This window comes from Sciurus carolinensis, chromosome 14 (assembly GCF_902686445.1).
Source record: "Sciurus carolinensis chromosome 14, mSciCar1.2, whole genome shotgun sequence".
NCBI lineage: Eukaryota > Metazoa > Chordata > Mammalia > Rodentia > Sciuridae > Sciurus > Sciurus carolinensis.
Window position 1 is genome coordinate 5,579,449 of NC_062226.1, and position 16,282 is coordinate 5,595,730.

The following is a 16,282-nucleotide window of genomic DNA, read 5'->3' on the forward strand; positions in this document are numbered from 1 at the left end:
GAGTCCAGTCGTGGGATTCTTGGAAGAGCTGCAGCGGGGAGTTTAATGAGTGACCTGTGGGTTGTTTTCCAAATCCCTGATGGTGCAGAAGAGCCTCTGCGATCAGGTGGCACCAGGGGGCTGGGCGGCTGGATGGGACCTTGGCCAATGACAGTTTGAAATGGAAAAACAGAAGTGGAAAACACGCTGGGCTCTGGCTGCAGCAGCTCCCTGACCGTGCCTCCTGCCAGGTGACCATCCCTGTGGGTGGGAGAGGGTTGGGGGTTGGGAGGTGGAAGAGGGACTGGGTCAGCGCTTGGTTCGGGCCTAGTCTGACACGAGCTGGCAGCTTGACTTTGGACAAGTCACCCCCTTTTCACGAGCCTGTTTCATGACCTTGGATGGAAAAGGAGGAGAACATGGGAGAAAGGCTGGACTGATGGACCCTGGCCTTTAACTCCTCAGGTCCTTCCCTTCATCCTGCCCAGTTCTCCCTGTCCTCCTTCCCCTCTTTCCCTGGAGAGCGGAGGCAGGGAAGTCCAAAGGTTAGAGCCTTGGGCTCCGCAGTCAGAGGAGCCTGACTGAGACCTTCTATTCTCCTTGGCTGTGTGAGCTCAGACAAGATGCCCACCTCCTCTGAGTCCCCATTCCCTCATCTGTGAATGGGGACACCATGTCTTGCCTTTGGGGGTTTTGGAAGGGTAAAATAAACTTGAGTTCATAAGACACTGATCAGGGGCTCAACAAACATTAGTTTTACAAACATGAAGGGCCGGGTTCAGCCAGCAGGAGCCACGGGTAAGAGAATGGGCTCTTCCCTCAACCGGCCTTCACCCCCACACCTGCCTCCTCTTGGGCTGCAAGTTTCCTGGCTGCATAAGAAAAGCTAACAGCGCAGCAGACAGCAGGGCACAGATTAGGACTAGTGGCCCCTAGGGTTGCACAAAGAGGTCCGAGGGAGGTCCTCAAGGGCAGGCTCTGAACAAACAGGGTTTGGAGGGGCTGAGAAGCCCCTCCCCAACAGCCTCCCTCCCCCACCCAGCCTGGACTTCTGCCAGGGTCAGAGAACAGGGTGGGCCTGCTTTACAGAAGCTTGGCGGCAAACTAAGAACGACTTTCATGGTGTAAGTGAAGAAAAGTCAAAAGAAGATCAATGAAAATAATAGATACACGTAGAAAAGAGGAAAAATAAAAATCTCACGACACAGGAAAATACTTAAATTGTGAGTGTTCACAAATAAAGTCCTATCAGAATACACAACACCCATTTGCGTGTGTGGCTGCTTCTGTGTCCCAAAGCACAGTAAATAGTTGCAACAGAGATGGGATATCCGAACGACCGTGTTTACCATCTGGCCTTGAACAGAAGGAGTGTGCAGGCGCCCGACTCAAAGGAAGCCAGCTTTGAAAGCGGAAGGGCCCTGGGGAGGACTCTGCGGGGCTCCTGGGCGCGAGTCTAGAGTCCCAGTCTAACCATTAACCAGTCACCTTTCGGTCAAGTGACTGGGGCTTGTCCCCTCCCGAGCCTGCTTTCTCCATCTAACACTTAGTGGGAAATAGCTCGGCTTCCCTCACTGCCAGAGGAGAGGTGATCAGGGGAGGCGGCTGTGTCACGCTGAGCAGGGCAGGGCGGACGCTCCCCTCCCAAACCGCATGCAAGAGACCGGCTCTGAGTGGGTGTCAGCAGGCAGCTGGCAGTGGGGGGCCATCTAGGCAGGGGCTGCTGCCAGCCCTGGAGGAAGAGCAAGGGCAGGGGAGTGGGGAGGAGCAGCAGCCCTGTACGTCTGGGCTCCGCTTCCTGCCGTCTTCCCTGCCCCCAGAGTGCTGGAGACACGCCAGAATATGCCTCCGTCCAACCTGCCTTCCCAGCCTGCCTTCGGATGCCACCTCTGCCCGCCCTGACCCTCCTTGCTCAGCGGCTGCTCCTCTTACTCAGGGTCCTGACGCCTGCTGTTCCCTGGGTCAGGAACTTCCTTCCTGTGTGCAGGGTTCTCTCCTTCACCCTCATCTGGTCTCTGTGCAAATGCCACCTGCTGGAGGAGGTCTGCCCCCACCAGCCTGTCAAAACTGCCCCCTAACATCTACCCACCTTCCCAACTTGTCTTTCCTCCCTGGGAACCCCCGCTGCCTCTGCCACCAGAGGTCAAGGGCACCAGGATCGGATAGTCACTGCCAGGCACATAAGCAGGAGCCAGTGAATCCTGTGAATGAGTAAATGAACAAATTTAATCAGTTCCTTAAACTAATTTTAAAAATTAATTTCATTTATATGTGGAATTTTTTGTTGTTTTTGCTTTTTTTTTTTTTTTTTTTTGTACTGGGGATTGAACCCAAAGGTGCTCAACCACTGAGCCATATCCCCAGCCCTTTTTTATATTTTATTTAGAGACAGGGTCTTGCTGAATTGCTTAGGGCTTCGATAATCTGCTGAGGCTGCCTTTGAACTTGCGATCCAATGGAGAACGAATGGTTCAGGGGCCAGGGTGGGGAGGAATCAGGGAGAAGCAAGTCAAAGTGATACCGCCATTTACTGATGACAAGTTCTGCTCCCTCTAATGTTGAAGTTTGAACACTAGAGAAGCACGTCAAGGCAAGCATATTAAGCAGGTTTTATTTAAAAGTAGTAGTAATACAGACTTCTCCTGGGAGGGAGAAGGGGGCCATGGCTGATGTTCTAGAGTCCCAAGAAGTGAGCGCACCCTACGTCTTTTATAGATTAAGGTCTCTTTTGTTCTCCAGTTCTCTCCCCCAGAAGAATAATTTTATGACATTCACTGGTAAATGGATGGATCTGGAGACGAGTGAAATAGGCCAATCTCAAAAAACTAGAGGTTGAATGTTTTCTCTGATATGTACCGAACAATCTCAAAAAAGAACAAATTTGAATTTCTAACGCTTTCTCATTTCAAACTTATCTCTCCTTATCTCTCCTTCCTATGTGACTAGGCCTGGTTTTGCAGGTGAGATGCATAAAGTGACAAGCGGATGGGGCAGGGAGAGGGCCAAAGCGATTCAGCCAGGCAAGGACCCAGGGGGCATTAATTAGCAGCTCCCAGCCTGCAGTCCTTGATAAGGGCCTGTAAATTTGATAATCAAAGGGCTCCGGAGATCCTTGACATTCCATTCTCCCAGGGGCAGTCTCCAACTTCCAGAGGCAGATGGCTTTTGTGACCTTCATTTCCTCGATTCGACCTGATCCCCTATTTTTACACTAACTGCCTGTCCCCAATTCTGGCTTAAAAAGGATACCAGGCTGCCCGTGTCCCAGATGAATGAGACCAGGATTGCTGTGCCACAGGGCTGGAGTCAGGAACAGTATTAAGGATTTCTGATAAGACAGTAGATGTGAGGTGCTCTTGCCACCAAAAGACAAGAGTATGTAAGGAATATGTTGATTCACTTGACTATTTCAATCTGTCTCAGGTCTTCATCCCAGAGTCAACCTGCCTTGTTCTGCTGACTGCCCTGGGGCCACTAAAGTCTTACATTGCCACCAGGACAGTGACTGGGATGGTTGTCTGGATTGAATAGGTACAGGTTTTCTTTTTCTGTCATTATTCCCTAAACAATACAGTATAACAACTATTTACAAATCATTTGCTTGTTTTAGGTTTACAGGTGATCCAGAGATGATTCAAAGCATATAGGAAGATGTGCATAATTATATGCAAATATTTTACTACGGATTTTGGAAACCACCAGGGTCTTGGAACAAATCCCCTGAGGATACTGGGAAGAAAATTAAATTTTAAAAAATCACCTTGTGCACTTATGATACAATTTTCTAATAATTTTCTGGTGCTATGATGTGTTGTCATTAACTTCCCCACAGCCCTAAGGAAAAGGGGGGCCTTACTGCAATATTCATATTTCACAAGAGACTGAGACCAGAGAGGTGGCAGAGGCTACCCTACTGTAAGGAGGGCCCTGCACTCTGTCTCCAGTGCTCCATCCAAACAGGAAGGAGGGTGTCTCCTGCCCAGCCAAAGCCCCTCCTACCAAAGTAAAATAACTGGACAAAGAAACCAAGTGGGTTAGAAACATTCGCTTTTATATCACACACACTGGGTTCAGGATGCCAATGTCAGGTGTGGTTGGGGACAGCCCCCTCCCAGGGTCCCGGTGCAGGAGTCCTGCCCAGCTCCCCCAAGGCTTCGCTCCCTAAGGGCAGCTCGCTGTCGTGGGGTCAAGGCTGTTCGCAGGGCCGTGTTTACTCAAAGTCTCGCTGACGCACGGGAGGGAGAAGAGGACGTTCCGCTTGTCACGGCCGGTGTCACCGGCAACGGCCACCGTGTCCGCCCCAGTTCGGTGTGTAGGTGGGGTGGGCCGGCTCCTCCCCGCTCCCCGGGGGTCACACCGGCCGCAGAGCCGAAGCCGACGACCTTCTGCCCTTCAGTAGGGGTAGGGTGACACGGCGATGAGCAGGACGAAGACACTCTGGTGGCGCGGTGCCGCGGCGCGCACGGTGAGCCGGTAGAGGCCGGCGCGGGTGAGCGCGCGGCGGGTGTAGACCGCGCCGTACCCGGAGCGCAGTGCCCGCAGTGCGAACGGGCTGCGCGGGTCTGGCTCCAGCACGCTGAGCTCCGTGAGGTTGGCGGGGACGCCGGCCTCGGAGAAGGCGGCCAGGCGCGCCACGTCGTGGTGGGCGCGCACGCCCAGGGGCAGCGGCAGCAGCCGGTACTGCAGCGTGGAGGGGCCGCCGGCGCTGCAGTCCTGCGAGCAGCGGCGGAAGCAAGTCCTGCGGGCCGCACAGACAGACAGACCGACCCCGGTTGCCCTCTGAGCGACCGAACTTCACCCCCTGCCCCTGTAGTTCTGCCCAAGCGCTGCTCTTCTCCCCGCGCCCCAAATACCTTCCCTAGAAGTGTCCCTGTTGGCCCAAAGGAGCCAGAGCCATGCCCTTTTGCCTCAGAGCAGGACCTTCCCCACCAAGCCCCAAGGCAGCCATAAAACTCAGTGTGTTCTGGTCCCTGGGAGTAGAAGTGCCCTGGAGCGGAGCCTCACGGTGCGTTTGCAGCTCAGGTATGGGGACTCAGAGACACTATGCCAACCTTGTGGGGGCATCACTTCTGCCGCCAGCCTCCAGTTCCCCATTTGTAAGGTCCAGGGCAAGTCACCCACCCCAGGAAACCTTCCTGGCTGCCGCAGCCCCTGACCCCAAGGTCCTCTTGTCTGTGACACTTCATTGAGCATATGTGGTCTTTTGAAGTGGCGTAAAGGAAATGTGCGTGTGTCATGTGTCTGCATCCTGGAGGCTGGGCTGTGCCTCTGGCTCATGTCTGCATTTGTGGGCCTGCAGCTTCGTGTGTGTTTGCTGAGTCCCCGCTTCCACCTCCAGCCTCTCTGCCCTGAGTGCCATGCACGGAGCGCAGGAGACACAGCATCAAGGTGAGATTGCGCCCTGACGGGCTGCAGGGTGCACCGTCTGCCCCGGGAGTTCTGACTGGGTAGCTTCCGCTGGCCCTGGAGACTCCCTGGAGGAGGCAGTCCAGCCACACAGGAGCCGGTGTGGAAGCCACACAGCTCCTAGCAGATAACACGCCCCTGTCCCTTACACCCTGGACAGCCCAGCCCTTACCCTGGGCTGGAGCCCTGCCGGTAGGTGGCGGGACAGGGCGTGTCCACACACTGGTAGCTGCCACGGGTGTTGAAGCACATCTGGCCGGGCCCACACTCGATGCCACCTTCCTCACACTCGTTGATGTCTGGGTGGGGGAGTGCCGGGGGGATGAACAGGTGGAGCAAGGGCAGGCGGAAGGCCAGGCCAGAGAAGCGGCAAGTGGGACGGCCGGAGAGCAGCCCATCCACAGACAGCCCAGCCAGAGCCCAGCTCCCGTTCCCCAGGGGCCAGGACTCCCCAGGACACAACAGGGGCCTCAGGAACATTCTGGAGAGCCTGGGGGAGAGGCTGTGCTGGCTGGCACCCTCCCGCCCAGGGTGCCGTGACCCACGGGCAGCGCCCCAATCCTTGACTCCCTCAGCGGATGCCCCACCTTCCAGAGGAGCTCCTGCTTGGGCGAATCAGGACGGGGGGCTGGGGCTAGAGGACCCCCGCCTGTAGCAGCTCTGTCCCACTCTTCAGGCTTCACCCCAGCCATCCAAGGGGGTACTATGTGAGCCCCAGTTCACCAGGAGGGTGAGGCTCAGAGAGGTGAAGAGAGGTGCCCAGGGACACAGAGCAGAGCTGAGATGGGCCTGCAGGCTGCTTTCTTGAGGCTCCTGGGTGAAGCGTGGGAGCCCGGGGTGTGCCCCTGAGCCCTCTGAGCTCGCCGCCCACCCCACCCACGCGGCACGGGGCTGAGGGGGCTCACCCTGACAGTTCTTGCCACTGGGCAGGAGGCGGTAGCCAGCTGGGCAGAGGCAGCGGTAGCTGCCCTCCATGTTGCGGCAGGCATGCTGGCACAGGGTCCTCACCCGACACTCGTCCAGGTCTGACCAGGCACGGGGGCAGGACGGAGAACAGGGCATGGGAAGCTGAGTCAGAGGCCCAGGTCACCACATGCCCGCCTGCCGGCTCTGGGGCAGGTCAGGAAAGGTCCCTGCCGAGGTGCCCGCTCCCCACTCCGCCCCGCCCAGCCAGTTTTAGGGGTGGGAGGCATCCCTGCCTGTTGAGAGTGGGGATTCCGTCCTGTCCCCACCAAGGGGACAGGCAGGGTGCCCTGGGAAGCTGCCTCTGCCTTGCCCTCTCTGCTGCCCAGTGCCAACCTGAGGTCCAGGGGCCGTCCTCACCTACCCTCTGTGCCCATCAGACCCTCCTCAGGTCCTCACGTCTGCCTGGAATGTTCCCTCCCTCCCTGGCTGCTTTGCCCTGGGTACCAAAAGGCTTCTCCACTGGCTTCCTGAGAACAGGGCTTAGCAGGCCCCTCGGGACGTCCCGCGGTCAGCAGCCCCCACCTCCCGACAGCCCCCCACCCAGCAGCACTGCCCTGAGACTCTGCTCCTGGCCTCGGGAAGCAGCCCTCTGCCTCGGTCACGCATCCTGCTTGCCCGTGAGTCCTGGGTATCTACACAGGTGGGGCCCCATGACCAGCCCAGGAGCCAAGGTAACAGGGCATGTCCTTCTGGGGCGCTTGGGGCCCAGCCTCACCTGTGCAGATGCCGTTCTGCCTGATGAAGCCAGGCGGGCACCAAGCCCGGTCCACGCTGCTCAGGGCTCCCGGCCCCGGGCGGAGGGAGGCCCAGGTATGGTAGGAGTGGCCAGGGACAGACGCCCGGGGCCGCAGCCAGGGCACAGAGGGGCCCAGGCTGAGGGTGGTCACGTTGTGCTCACTCTGCTCCAGCTGGGTGCAGCCCCTGCCATCGCGGAGGAGGGTGTGGCCCGGTGGGCACAGGCAGCGGAAGCTGCCCTGCAGGTTGTGGCACTGGTAGGCGCAGGGCCTGGGCAGCCGCAGGCACTCGTTGACGTCTGGGGATGGAGGCCAGGCTGGGCGTGGAGGGCGGCTCGGGCTCCCCGCCTCCACCCTGCTCCTCCAAGCTGCCCTCCACGTGCACCACCCTCCGACTCCGGGTCTGCGGCCGGACCCCTCCCTCGCCAGCTCCAGCAGCACTCGGCCTCCAGCCCGCCCAGCCCCACAGCTCTGGTGTCCCATCAGTCCATTCTACCTGCTCAGCCTCCCAGGCCCACCCTCGGCTAGGCCCGGGTGGGGCCAAGCACAGGTCCAGGAGCTGGTGGGTGCAGTCGGGCCACACGGAACTCGCCAGCACCACACCACGAACCCAACCGTGCCCACAGGGCCCAGAGCAGGTGGGTGTCCTCATACCTAGGCAGGGCAGGCCGGGGCCCTGGGTCCGGTACCCGCGGGGGCAGCTACAGCGGTGGCCGCCTGGGGTGTTCTCACAGAGCTGGCTGTGGTGGCATCCGTCCAACTGCTCCAGACACTCGTCCACATCTGGGCGGGGGCGGGGGCGGGTCAGGGTGGCCAGAGCCCCGCCCCCGGGATCACCATCCCCCTCTACATCTGGTGTCCCCGTCCCCTCTCCAAGTGCCGCACTTGGCCCACCCTCCCAAGGACCCCGATTTGGAGGCCAGCAGGTTGCGGGTCTGGAGAAAGGAAGGGCCTTAAAGGTGGGCTTCGGGCGCCATGGGCGCTGCCACGCTCCGGTCCCTATCTGGCCTGTTTCCGCATCCGTAGGACGGCAGACAAGCACATGAAGAGCTTTGCAGCCTGCCGTGTGGGAAGAGCCAAAAGAACTGGTGAGAGAAGAGGGGAGGGCGGAAGGCAGGCAGCAGGAAGAGTCCCGAGCAGCCCCTGCTCCATGGCTACGGAGGGAGAGGCTGCAGCTCTGAGTTCAAGGCCGCCATGTTCCCTCCACTGGCTGGCCTGTCTCCAACTAGCCAGGTGGACCCGATCATGAAACCACAGAAGGCCAGACAGGGAGGATCCTAAAGGTCACCCCTCAGGGGTGGCACCTAGGTTTCAACCCAAAGGCCAGTTGCTGCTGATCCATAGTGGCTGCTGGGGGAGCCATATTGAGGACTCAGAGGCTGTCTCCAGGGAGGCCCGTGGCCCATGGGGTATTTGGGAAGGGGCAGCAGAGGTGGTGTGTTTGCTCCCCCTCTCAAACAGTTGAGGAACCCAAGGCCCAGAAAGGATGGGACACTTGACAAAGGATACTCAGCTGCCAGGACTCAGCTCCCCAGACCCCTCAGGCTTTTTTCCCTGGCCTCCTATGCTCCTTCTGCCAGGAGTTCCTGGCTCTCTGAAGCCAGCACCCCAGGGACATGCAGCCCACGATCAGTGCCACTCTGGCAATCTCTGGGTTCTTGGGATCACTGCCAGGGTCCACCCAGCGTCCCCGCACCTTCACAGCTGGCTCCATCGGCAGCCACCCGGAAGCCCCGCCCACAGTCAGGGAGGCAGTGGTAGGACCCAAGCAGGTTCACGCAGCGCTGACCCTCTGGGCAGAGGTGGGCATCCCAGGCACACTCATCCACATCTGGGGGCAGACCAGGAGACAGCTGCATGAACACACGCCCTCCCTGCACCCTGGCCCTGGCCCAGCCTACCCACGTGGCTTTCCTCCCAGGCCCAGGGGTCCTGGCATGAAGGTCCCCAGCCTGCCTGCCACCTCCTTCCATCACCCCACAATACAGAGCCTACCAAGGGGCCCGAGAGCCCTGGCCTGCAGCTGCTGACACAAGGTTGCAGACAGTGCCATCTTGGGCACCTTGTCGGAAGCCCAGCAGAGACCTGGCAGCACCAGGTCCCACTGGTGGGAGCAGAGGGTGCAGATCGTGGGTGGGCATCGGGACATTCAGGGCAGACCTGTCACTCTGCAGCTTTGCTCAGCGGATGGGTGTGCAGGGCCTATCGGTGGCGGCCTCTCAGGAGCGCCAATTAATCAGAACTGATATGGGCGGGGAAAGCGTCTGAGCCTGTGTCCTGGTGACTGCATGTGTGCCTTTGGGGATCCCCATCACCCCCTGATGCCCAGGCCCATGTGCTGTCCTCAGAGGGACCTTGTGGGGACAGGACGCTGGAAACCTCAGGTTAGCGTCAACCCATTCAGGAGCAGGCCATCCCTGGAGGTGGAAGGCCCCTGGCCAGGGGATCCTCCTGCACACCTGGGCCAGGTCTGAGTGTGCCTCTTCCAGGGGCCACCCACCTCTGCAGTTCCTGTCATCCCAGGCCAGGGTGAAGCCTGCCGGGCAGGCGCAGGAGAAGCGGCCAGGCGCGTTGAGGCAGGAGTGGGAGCAGGGGCTGGGGCCGTCCAGGCACTCGTCCCTGTCTGGGAGGGGGATCCAGTGGTCTGCATGCTCAGGCCCTCCCACCAGCTGGCCCGGACGGATGGCGCGTCCCAGGCTGAAAGGCCTCCCCTGCCCATGCCAGGGGTGGGAGGTCACTCACCCACACAGAACTCTCCCTGGGTGTCCAGCTCAAAACCCTCGGGGCAGCCGACTTCATCCTCCTCTGCAAGACAAAGGGGCGGACCCTAAGGATATGAGGACGCCCATTCCCCAGCTGCCTTGGCCATGGCCCCGCTCACAGGTCCCTCCTGGGGATGGTCCAGGCAATGCCCCCTAGCAGGGGATCGGCCCCATCCTGAGCCAGTGAGCTCCTTCCCTGCCTCCTCGCCTAGGCCTGTCCCAGGCTATGGCATGTGGGACATGCCCTGTCCTGTAAATGGGCCCCAGGAGCCTCCTATGGGGTTGGGCAGTGAGTCAGGCGACCCAGGAGAAATCATCAAAGAAGAGTAGAAAGCAGGGGGTCACATGCAAAACCACTCGAGAGCCCAGCAGCCTTGCAGGAGGGGTGTGCAGGGGTCATGGCTCCCAGGGGGCAGGACCAAAGTGGGGGACAGGGTGGGTTCTGTAGATGGAATGGCCATCAGACTGCCTGCCTGAGATGAAGCTGGGGCAGGTACCCAGTCACGCCCTCTGGCCACACTCAGAGGCGGGCCAAGCCACGCCCCTGCGCCATGGGAACACAGAGGTTTGGGGAGGCCACAGGGCATGGCCCCCAAGGCCCAGAGCCGGGGGGGTGCAGGGAGACCCGAGCTGGGGTCTGCCTGGCCTCAGTGCTGACTCTTCCCGCCGTCCCTTTGGGCCTCTGATAATGATAGCTCGGGCATCTCCGGCATCCCTGGTGAGACTCTAGAGCACGCTCCCGTGCATCTCTGGGGTTCCAACAGTGGCTCCCATTCCCGGGAGCAGGGCCTGTGATACAGGCACCCTTGGGAAAAGAGGGAAGGGAGTGTGGCTGAACTTGAACGTCAGCCTGAGGGGCTGCAGAGGCAGAGCAGTGGTGAGCAGCTGGGCCCTACCTCTGGCCATGGTCAGAGTGCCCCAGCCAGGAGCACCTGGAAGGTCTCAGCTGGAGTGGGGGGCAGGGGGGCTCACCAGTCTGCAGGGCTGTGGTCAGCTGGAAGCGCAGGGCCTCGGCCTCTGGGTCAAAGGCTGAGCTGATGGCCGAGGCCCGTAGGTGCTGCACCAGCTGGGGCTGGGGGCCCCGAGCCGCATCGTACTGGATGGTGTGGTTGCAGCGCAGGGATGCAGGCAGGTGGTCTTGGAGGAAGCGCTGCGTGGAGCCCACAAACAGCCGGCCGGGCCCTGTCTGCACGTAGTGCTCCTGGAAGTCCTGGAGGAGGAGCAGGAGGCCTGGGAACCCACTCCCAGCAGCCTGGGGCTGGGGGAGGCTGGGAAGAGCCCGGCCAAGCCTCTCTGCTCTTCCTCCCCAGCAGGGCAGCCTGGGGCAGCTCCTGGCCCTTTGGCGGTCTTGTGTATGGAGTGGGGAGCACGCTCTGTCCCCGAAACACAGCAGAACCTCGTTACAGGCTGCTCACCCTACCCAAGCCCAAGGCCAGACCATGACCCAGCTCCTTCTGCTGGGGTGTCAGGAGGGAAACTGGGCCTGGCTGCTTGGGAACGACAGGAATGCGGCCCTCCGTTCTCTCTCACCCACCAGTCTGCACGTCCAGGACTTGACCTCACCTGCACCTGAAGATCTGCATCAGCCAGGCTTTCGGGGACAATGCCATTGACCACCACATCGAGGAGTAGGAGTCCATTGGGATCCAGGCCGCGAGCCACCTGGGTCATTGTGAGCAGCTCCCCTGCAGTGCATCCCCACCCAGCCGAGTCACCTCGGGAGGTCCTGGGTTAGGCCTCCGCCCCCACCTGACCCACCTGGGGGGAGGCCCTGCTCACCCGTAGCAAACTCCACGTGAGACTCTTGTCGGAAGCTGCCACCCGTCAGGGAGTGGCCGTTCAGGGCCTCTCCGCTCTCTCCAGCCAAGGCCCAGTATATGGGGGCAATGGTGACCACCAGCACCCGCATCAGAGGCCCTGGACAGGGTGCAGGTTAGGGCTGTTCCACATCCCCCCGACTCCACCCACCCCCAGGAGAGCTCAGTCCTTTCCCTCCCTGCCCAAGCTCCAGCTATTGAGCCAGAACCTGGGCAACAGCAAGAGCAAGCATTTCATGGTCATTGTAAAAATTAACAAAGCAAGTTTATAGAAAGAAATGTATGTAACTTGTTCATGTTCAACTCAGTCCAGCAAACGCACATTAAGGCCTTGAGTCACCGCAGAGCCTGGAATGCCACAGGCTGCCATTACATATTTGCTGGGCTGAGTTGGCCCCTTCTGGAAGAGCCCAGGAGAGGAAGGATTGTTCCAAACTACTGACTTTGAAAAAAGAGCCAAAAAGCTGCACTGGACATGGATTCTCAGGCCTTCACCAGATGCCCAGCCCTCTTGTGGCCGGGTGAAGCCGCACACTGGGCCAGGGAAACATCACCCACTCCCAGATTGCTCAGGGTTAGGGAAGGTGGCACTCTGTGATGTCAACAGGAGGAAGCTGGGTCGCTGCGCATGAGGGACCCTTCTCAGCCTCTCTGTGCCTGTCTCCACGGCAGAGCCTGGCCCACTTGGCCTGGGATCATGGTTTTCCCAAGGCTCCTGCCCCTTGAAGAAGCAGCCACACCTGGATGCGTCTCGCTTCCTTCACTCTGCTAATGGCCGGCTCTGAGTGACTCTGGCCAAAGCCCCCGCCCACACGCTCACACAGGACTGGGGCGGGCAGCTGGAGAGGAGCTGCAGTGAGGAGAGACCTGCCAGCCCGCCCTTCCCCGCCTCGTCCCCAGGGAAGGCAGCTGGGCGGCTCCCTCAGGACCAGGTCTGCAGCAGGACGTGCTGTTTTAGGGATCTGCGTGCAGGGGGACATTTCTGGGTTCTCTGGTTTTCCAGCTCATGTGATTCTCGCGTTCCCCGCTTTTGTCCCTGCCGGCCTGCTCCTGAATCATTTCCAGCATCCGTCATTTTCCATCAGCCTTGGACTTGAGAGTGGAAAGCCCCGGAGCGGGCAGAGGCTTGGGACCCTCCCTGAGCCCCACAGCCCTGTCATCTTCATTATGATCTCTGTGTGGTGGGGCTGAGAGCCGGAGAGGAAGCTGCCTGCTCGGGGGCTTGGGCTCGGCCTGCGGAGGCAGTCAGATCTCTGGGAATCGGGGCCAGAGTGAGCGAGCCCAGGGCACGGGCTTCCTCCCTGTCCAGGGTGAGCCACGGGGTCCCTGGCAGGTGGGGTGGTGGGCCTAGAGGCAGGTGCCACTGTGGTTCCACTTACCCACATGTGCCGGGATGTGGCTGATGCTGCTCTGGATGGTGGTGACCCTGGAATGCACCTCCTGCTGCACACTGGTGTTGAGAGAAGCCACACCAAATTCCTGACCATTGATCACCCCGACCATGCTGCCCCGGCTTCCCCGGGGGGCCCCTGTGAAGAAGAAAAGAGAAGGAGTGACACTCCACTCCCATGCCTTGATACAAACAGGCACTGTTGCCATGCCCATGTCATGAGGGATAAACAGACTCAGAGAGGTGAAGTAGCTTGCCCCAGGACACACAGCTAAGGGGTGATGGACTCAACACGTAGGTGATCCTGGCTCTAAAAGAGAAGGGAGCTTTGAGGAGGGTCCCCGAGTTGGGGTGAAACCCAGCTAAGTCAGGTCCCCAAGTCACACCAATTATCTGGAAATGAGGATGTGAGCATGCACGAAACCCTGGTCTCTAAAACACCGGGAACCCCTGATAGCAGGGGTTGGGGGGCCAGAGCACCATGCCAGAGCTGAGTGCCGCCGCCTGAAGACCCCCCTTCCCATCTTCGGCCCTGTTCCTGCAGCTGGTCTGCCTGGGCGGCTGGTTTCCTAATGAGCGGAGGCCCTGGGCTCTAATCGGATGAGGGCTGCGGTGCAGGGGAGCTTCCTCCGACCAGGGCCAGCTGTCTCCTGGGCACCTGCCCGTCCAGCTCCCAGGGGGACACGAACAACACATTCCCCTGATCTGTCAAAAAGTAACATGAAACACTCTATGGCCAGGACCCTAGCTGGATGAGTCGGGCGGGTTGAGCCGGATTCCAGGAAACAGCGGGCTCCCTGCGGCCTGCGTGGGGCTGGAGGAGACTTCCTGCACATCTGGGATGTTTCTCACCAGCACCCGCTGCTCTGCAGTGCGGGGAGGGCACCAGAAAGGCCGCCAGCCTTTTAATAAGGGAGCCAGATCCAGGAGAAGGCGGGAGTGACCCGAGGCCTTGGGAGGGGACAGGAGCTGGGGGCTCAGGAGAGACAAGCCACCGTTGGCTTTCTCAGACCTGGGGTGTCTCTGTGGCCTCGTGGGGGACCCTCAGGCTGACAGCCAGGGGCCCTGAAAAGTTCAGACTGAAGGCAGAGCCCCCGACGGAATGTATCCTGCAGGAACTGAGTGCCCGGGGCACGGTTCTGGAGGGGGGACGACACTGGAGAAAGGAACCCTGCTTATCTACAAAACCAACCAAAACTAACACAAAGACATTCCCATGCAGGGCTAGGGACCAGGCACGATGACTCATGGGGTGGCATCCCAGACAGTAAGGAAAAGGGCAGGTTGTAAAGACCACCTGTAAACCCAACCTCATCCATGAGGAGAAAGCATCTCCTCACATTCAGAGAGAAAAAAAGTGGAAGAATAAACTCAAATAATCCCCTGACTTTCTGGCAAATGAATTATGGGAGATGATTACTTCTTCCTCTTCTCAGATTTCTATATTATCTGGCCTTTCTGCAATTAGCATAAATGAAGGAAAATTAGTTATTTCTATTGAAAAAATAAGGGGGCTATCATGGGACCTTAACCCCGTCAGAGGATGGACCCCTGCTGGGACCGACTGGGGGTAGCTGAGGGTGGCAGGGTGGCTGCAGGAGGCGGGCAGGGGGCATGCCTTTGGGGTGTGTATCTGGGGAGCTGAGCTTGGTCTCTCCGCTTCCCTCTGCCACTCTTCCACCGCGATGTCCTGCCTCGCTCAGCCCGAGGAGTGGAGCCAGCTGCCTATGGACGGAGCCCTCTGAGCCTGAGCCCCCCACAAACTCTTCCCCCGCTGCAGTTGCTCCGCTGGGGTCTTTTAGCCACAGCAGCGAGAAGGCTGCATAAACCAGGCGGCAGACACCCAGCTCGTGAGACCCAGGTTCCCAGACTGGAGACGGCAGGGCCAATCCGCAAGGCAGGGGAGCGCTGGGCGTGCCCGCTGGGTCCGCCCCAGCCTGCGACTGAGCAGGGAGCAGTCAGGCGCCGGCACAGACCCCGCTGTGCAGGGACGCTGCCTCCGGCCAGGGGGGTCTGGGCGGGGCCGTACCTCTCACTGCCAGGAACGCCCGGGCCGTGGCGGAGCCCAGGAGGTTGTGGGCGACACACTCATAGGCGCCCGCGTCCCCAGCCTCTGCGCGTTCCAGCCACAGACTCCCATCCGGCAGGGTCCGGAGCCGCCGGCCGGCCCGCAAGGGTCGACCCGCCCGGAGCCACTCGACGGTGGGCGCCGGCTCCCCGGTGGCCTGGCACCGCAGCACCACGTCCTCCCCGGACCTCGCCGTCACGTCCTGCGGCTGCACCTGGAACGCCGGGGCACCTGCGGGAGGCCGGGGACAGCCTGAGGACCTGGTGGCTCCGTGCACACTCAGACACGCGGGAAGGCTCGGGAAGGCTCAGAAAGGCCGAGCGAGCACAGGGAGCCACACCCCTCCCGCTCTGCTCCCACACCCACGCATTCCCTTCCCAACATGGTGCCCAGACAGGGACACCCTCACGGCTGCCTGGTGACACTAGTGACATCTTGCTCAAGGACGGGCTGCGTGTGCGATCTGGTCCCATAAGACGACATTGCCCATGATGTCAGAGCTGCCTCAGTTTGTGGGAGTGTGTGGGGCGTGCCCATGCCCACAGACCACCTGACGCCCACTTCTCAGGGCGTGCCCACGTGGCGCACAACTACCTGGCTCCACTGACCACATCACGTTCGCCCGCTTTTTAAAGTTGTTTACTCCACGATGGACCCTAACCACCTCCCGTGCCACTGAACGTTCCTTTCTACTGGCTACGTGGTCCACTGTTTGGATCTGTTGTGATTTGCTAAACTGGGCCTCGAATATAGGACACTTAGGTTTCTTCCAGTGTTAAATGACTCTCTCCAGAACTGCCTGGGCTTAGGACCCCTGAGGTGGAGGACATGGGCTCTGTCTCTCCCAGAAGTCACTCCCTGACCCTCTGTTTTCTCATCTGAGAGTGGAGTATATAAACTGGCATATCCAACAGTGAGGACCACGTGGCTCAGGAACCACAGGAGAGTGTCCGTCAGGCGTGTCGTGCAAAGAAGTCTGACACACAGCACTAGTGATGTGGCTCCAATTCATCTCCCTCCCACCGCCTCCAGTGGTGTTGGGATTCACCTGGACCTGCTGTGTCCTCGGCCAGCGGTCTTCCACTGAGCCACACCCCAGCCTCAGATGTCATTCAGATAAAGGTCAAGCACAAGCCAGAACAGGACCTCCAGCAGCTGGG

At 60.0% G+C, this 16,282-nt stretch overlaps 1 protein-coding gene and 2 long non-coding RNA genes across 3 annotated transcripts in view; 2 read left to right on the forward strand and 1 right to left on the reverse strand.

The window, feature by feature from the left end:
* On the forward strand, positions 1–3,713 carry LOC124963971 (uncharacterized). Its single transcript, XR_007104853.1, has 3 exons — positions 1–230; positions 3,403–3,510; positions 3,590–3,713. It is a non-coding gene; the product is annotated as an uncharacterized LOC124963971 (long non-coding RNA).
* Positions 3,714–4,018: 305 nt separating this feature from the next.
* Positions 4,019–16,282, reverse strand: part of Hmcn2 (hemicentin 2) — a 129,740-nt gene continuing 117,476 nt past the window's right edge. Inside the window, exons 86-98 of the mRNA XM_047524838.1 lie at positions 15,084–15,353; positions 13,044–13,193; positions 11,627–11,764; positions 11,411–11,532; positions 10,820–11,057; positions 9,828–9,890; positions 9,586–9,708; positions 8,782–8,916; positions 7,740–7,868; positions 7,067–7,384; positions 6,291–6,410; positions 5,558–5,684; positions 4,019–4,717 (exon numbers count right to left, since the gene is read on the reverse strand). Coding sequence (XP_047380794.1) covers positions 4,372–4,717; positions 5,558–5,684; positions 6,291–6,410; positions 7,067–7,384; positions 7,740–7,868; positions 8,782–8,916; positions 9,586–9,708; positions 9,828–9,890; positions 10,820–11,057; positions 11,411–11,532; positions 11,627–11,764; positions 13,044–13,193; positions 15,084–15,353 — 2,279 coding nt within the window. The 3' untranslated portion in view covers positions 4,019–4,371. The remainder of the gene's footprint in view (positions 4,718–5,557; positions 5,685–6,290; positions 6,411–7,066; positions 7,385–7,739; positions 7,869–8,781; positions 8,917–9,585; positions 9,709–9,827; positions 9,891–10,819; positions 11,058–11,410; positions 11,533–11,626; positions 11,765–13,043; positions 13,194–15,083; positions 15,354–16,282) is intronic.
* On the forward strand, positions 5,669–14,398 carry LOC124964476 (uncharacterized). The gene is made up of 3 exons (XR_007104977.1): positions 5,669–7,723; positions 8,112–8,173; positions 11,385–14,398. It is a non-coding gene; the product is annotated as an uncharacterized LOC124964476 (long non-coding RNA).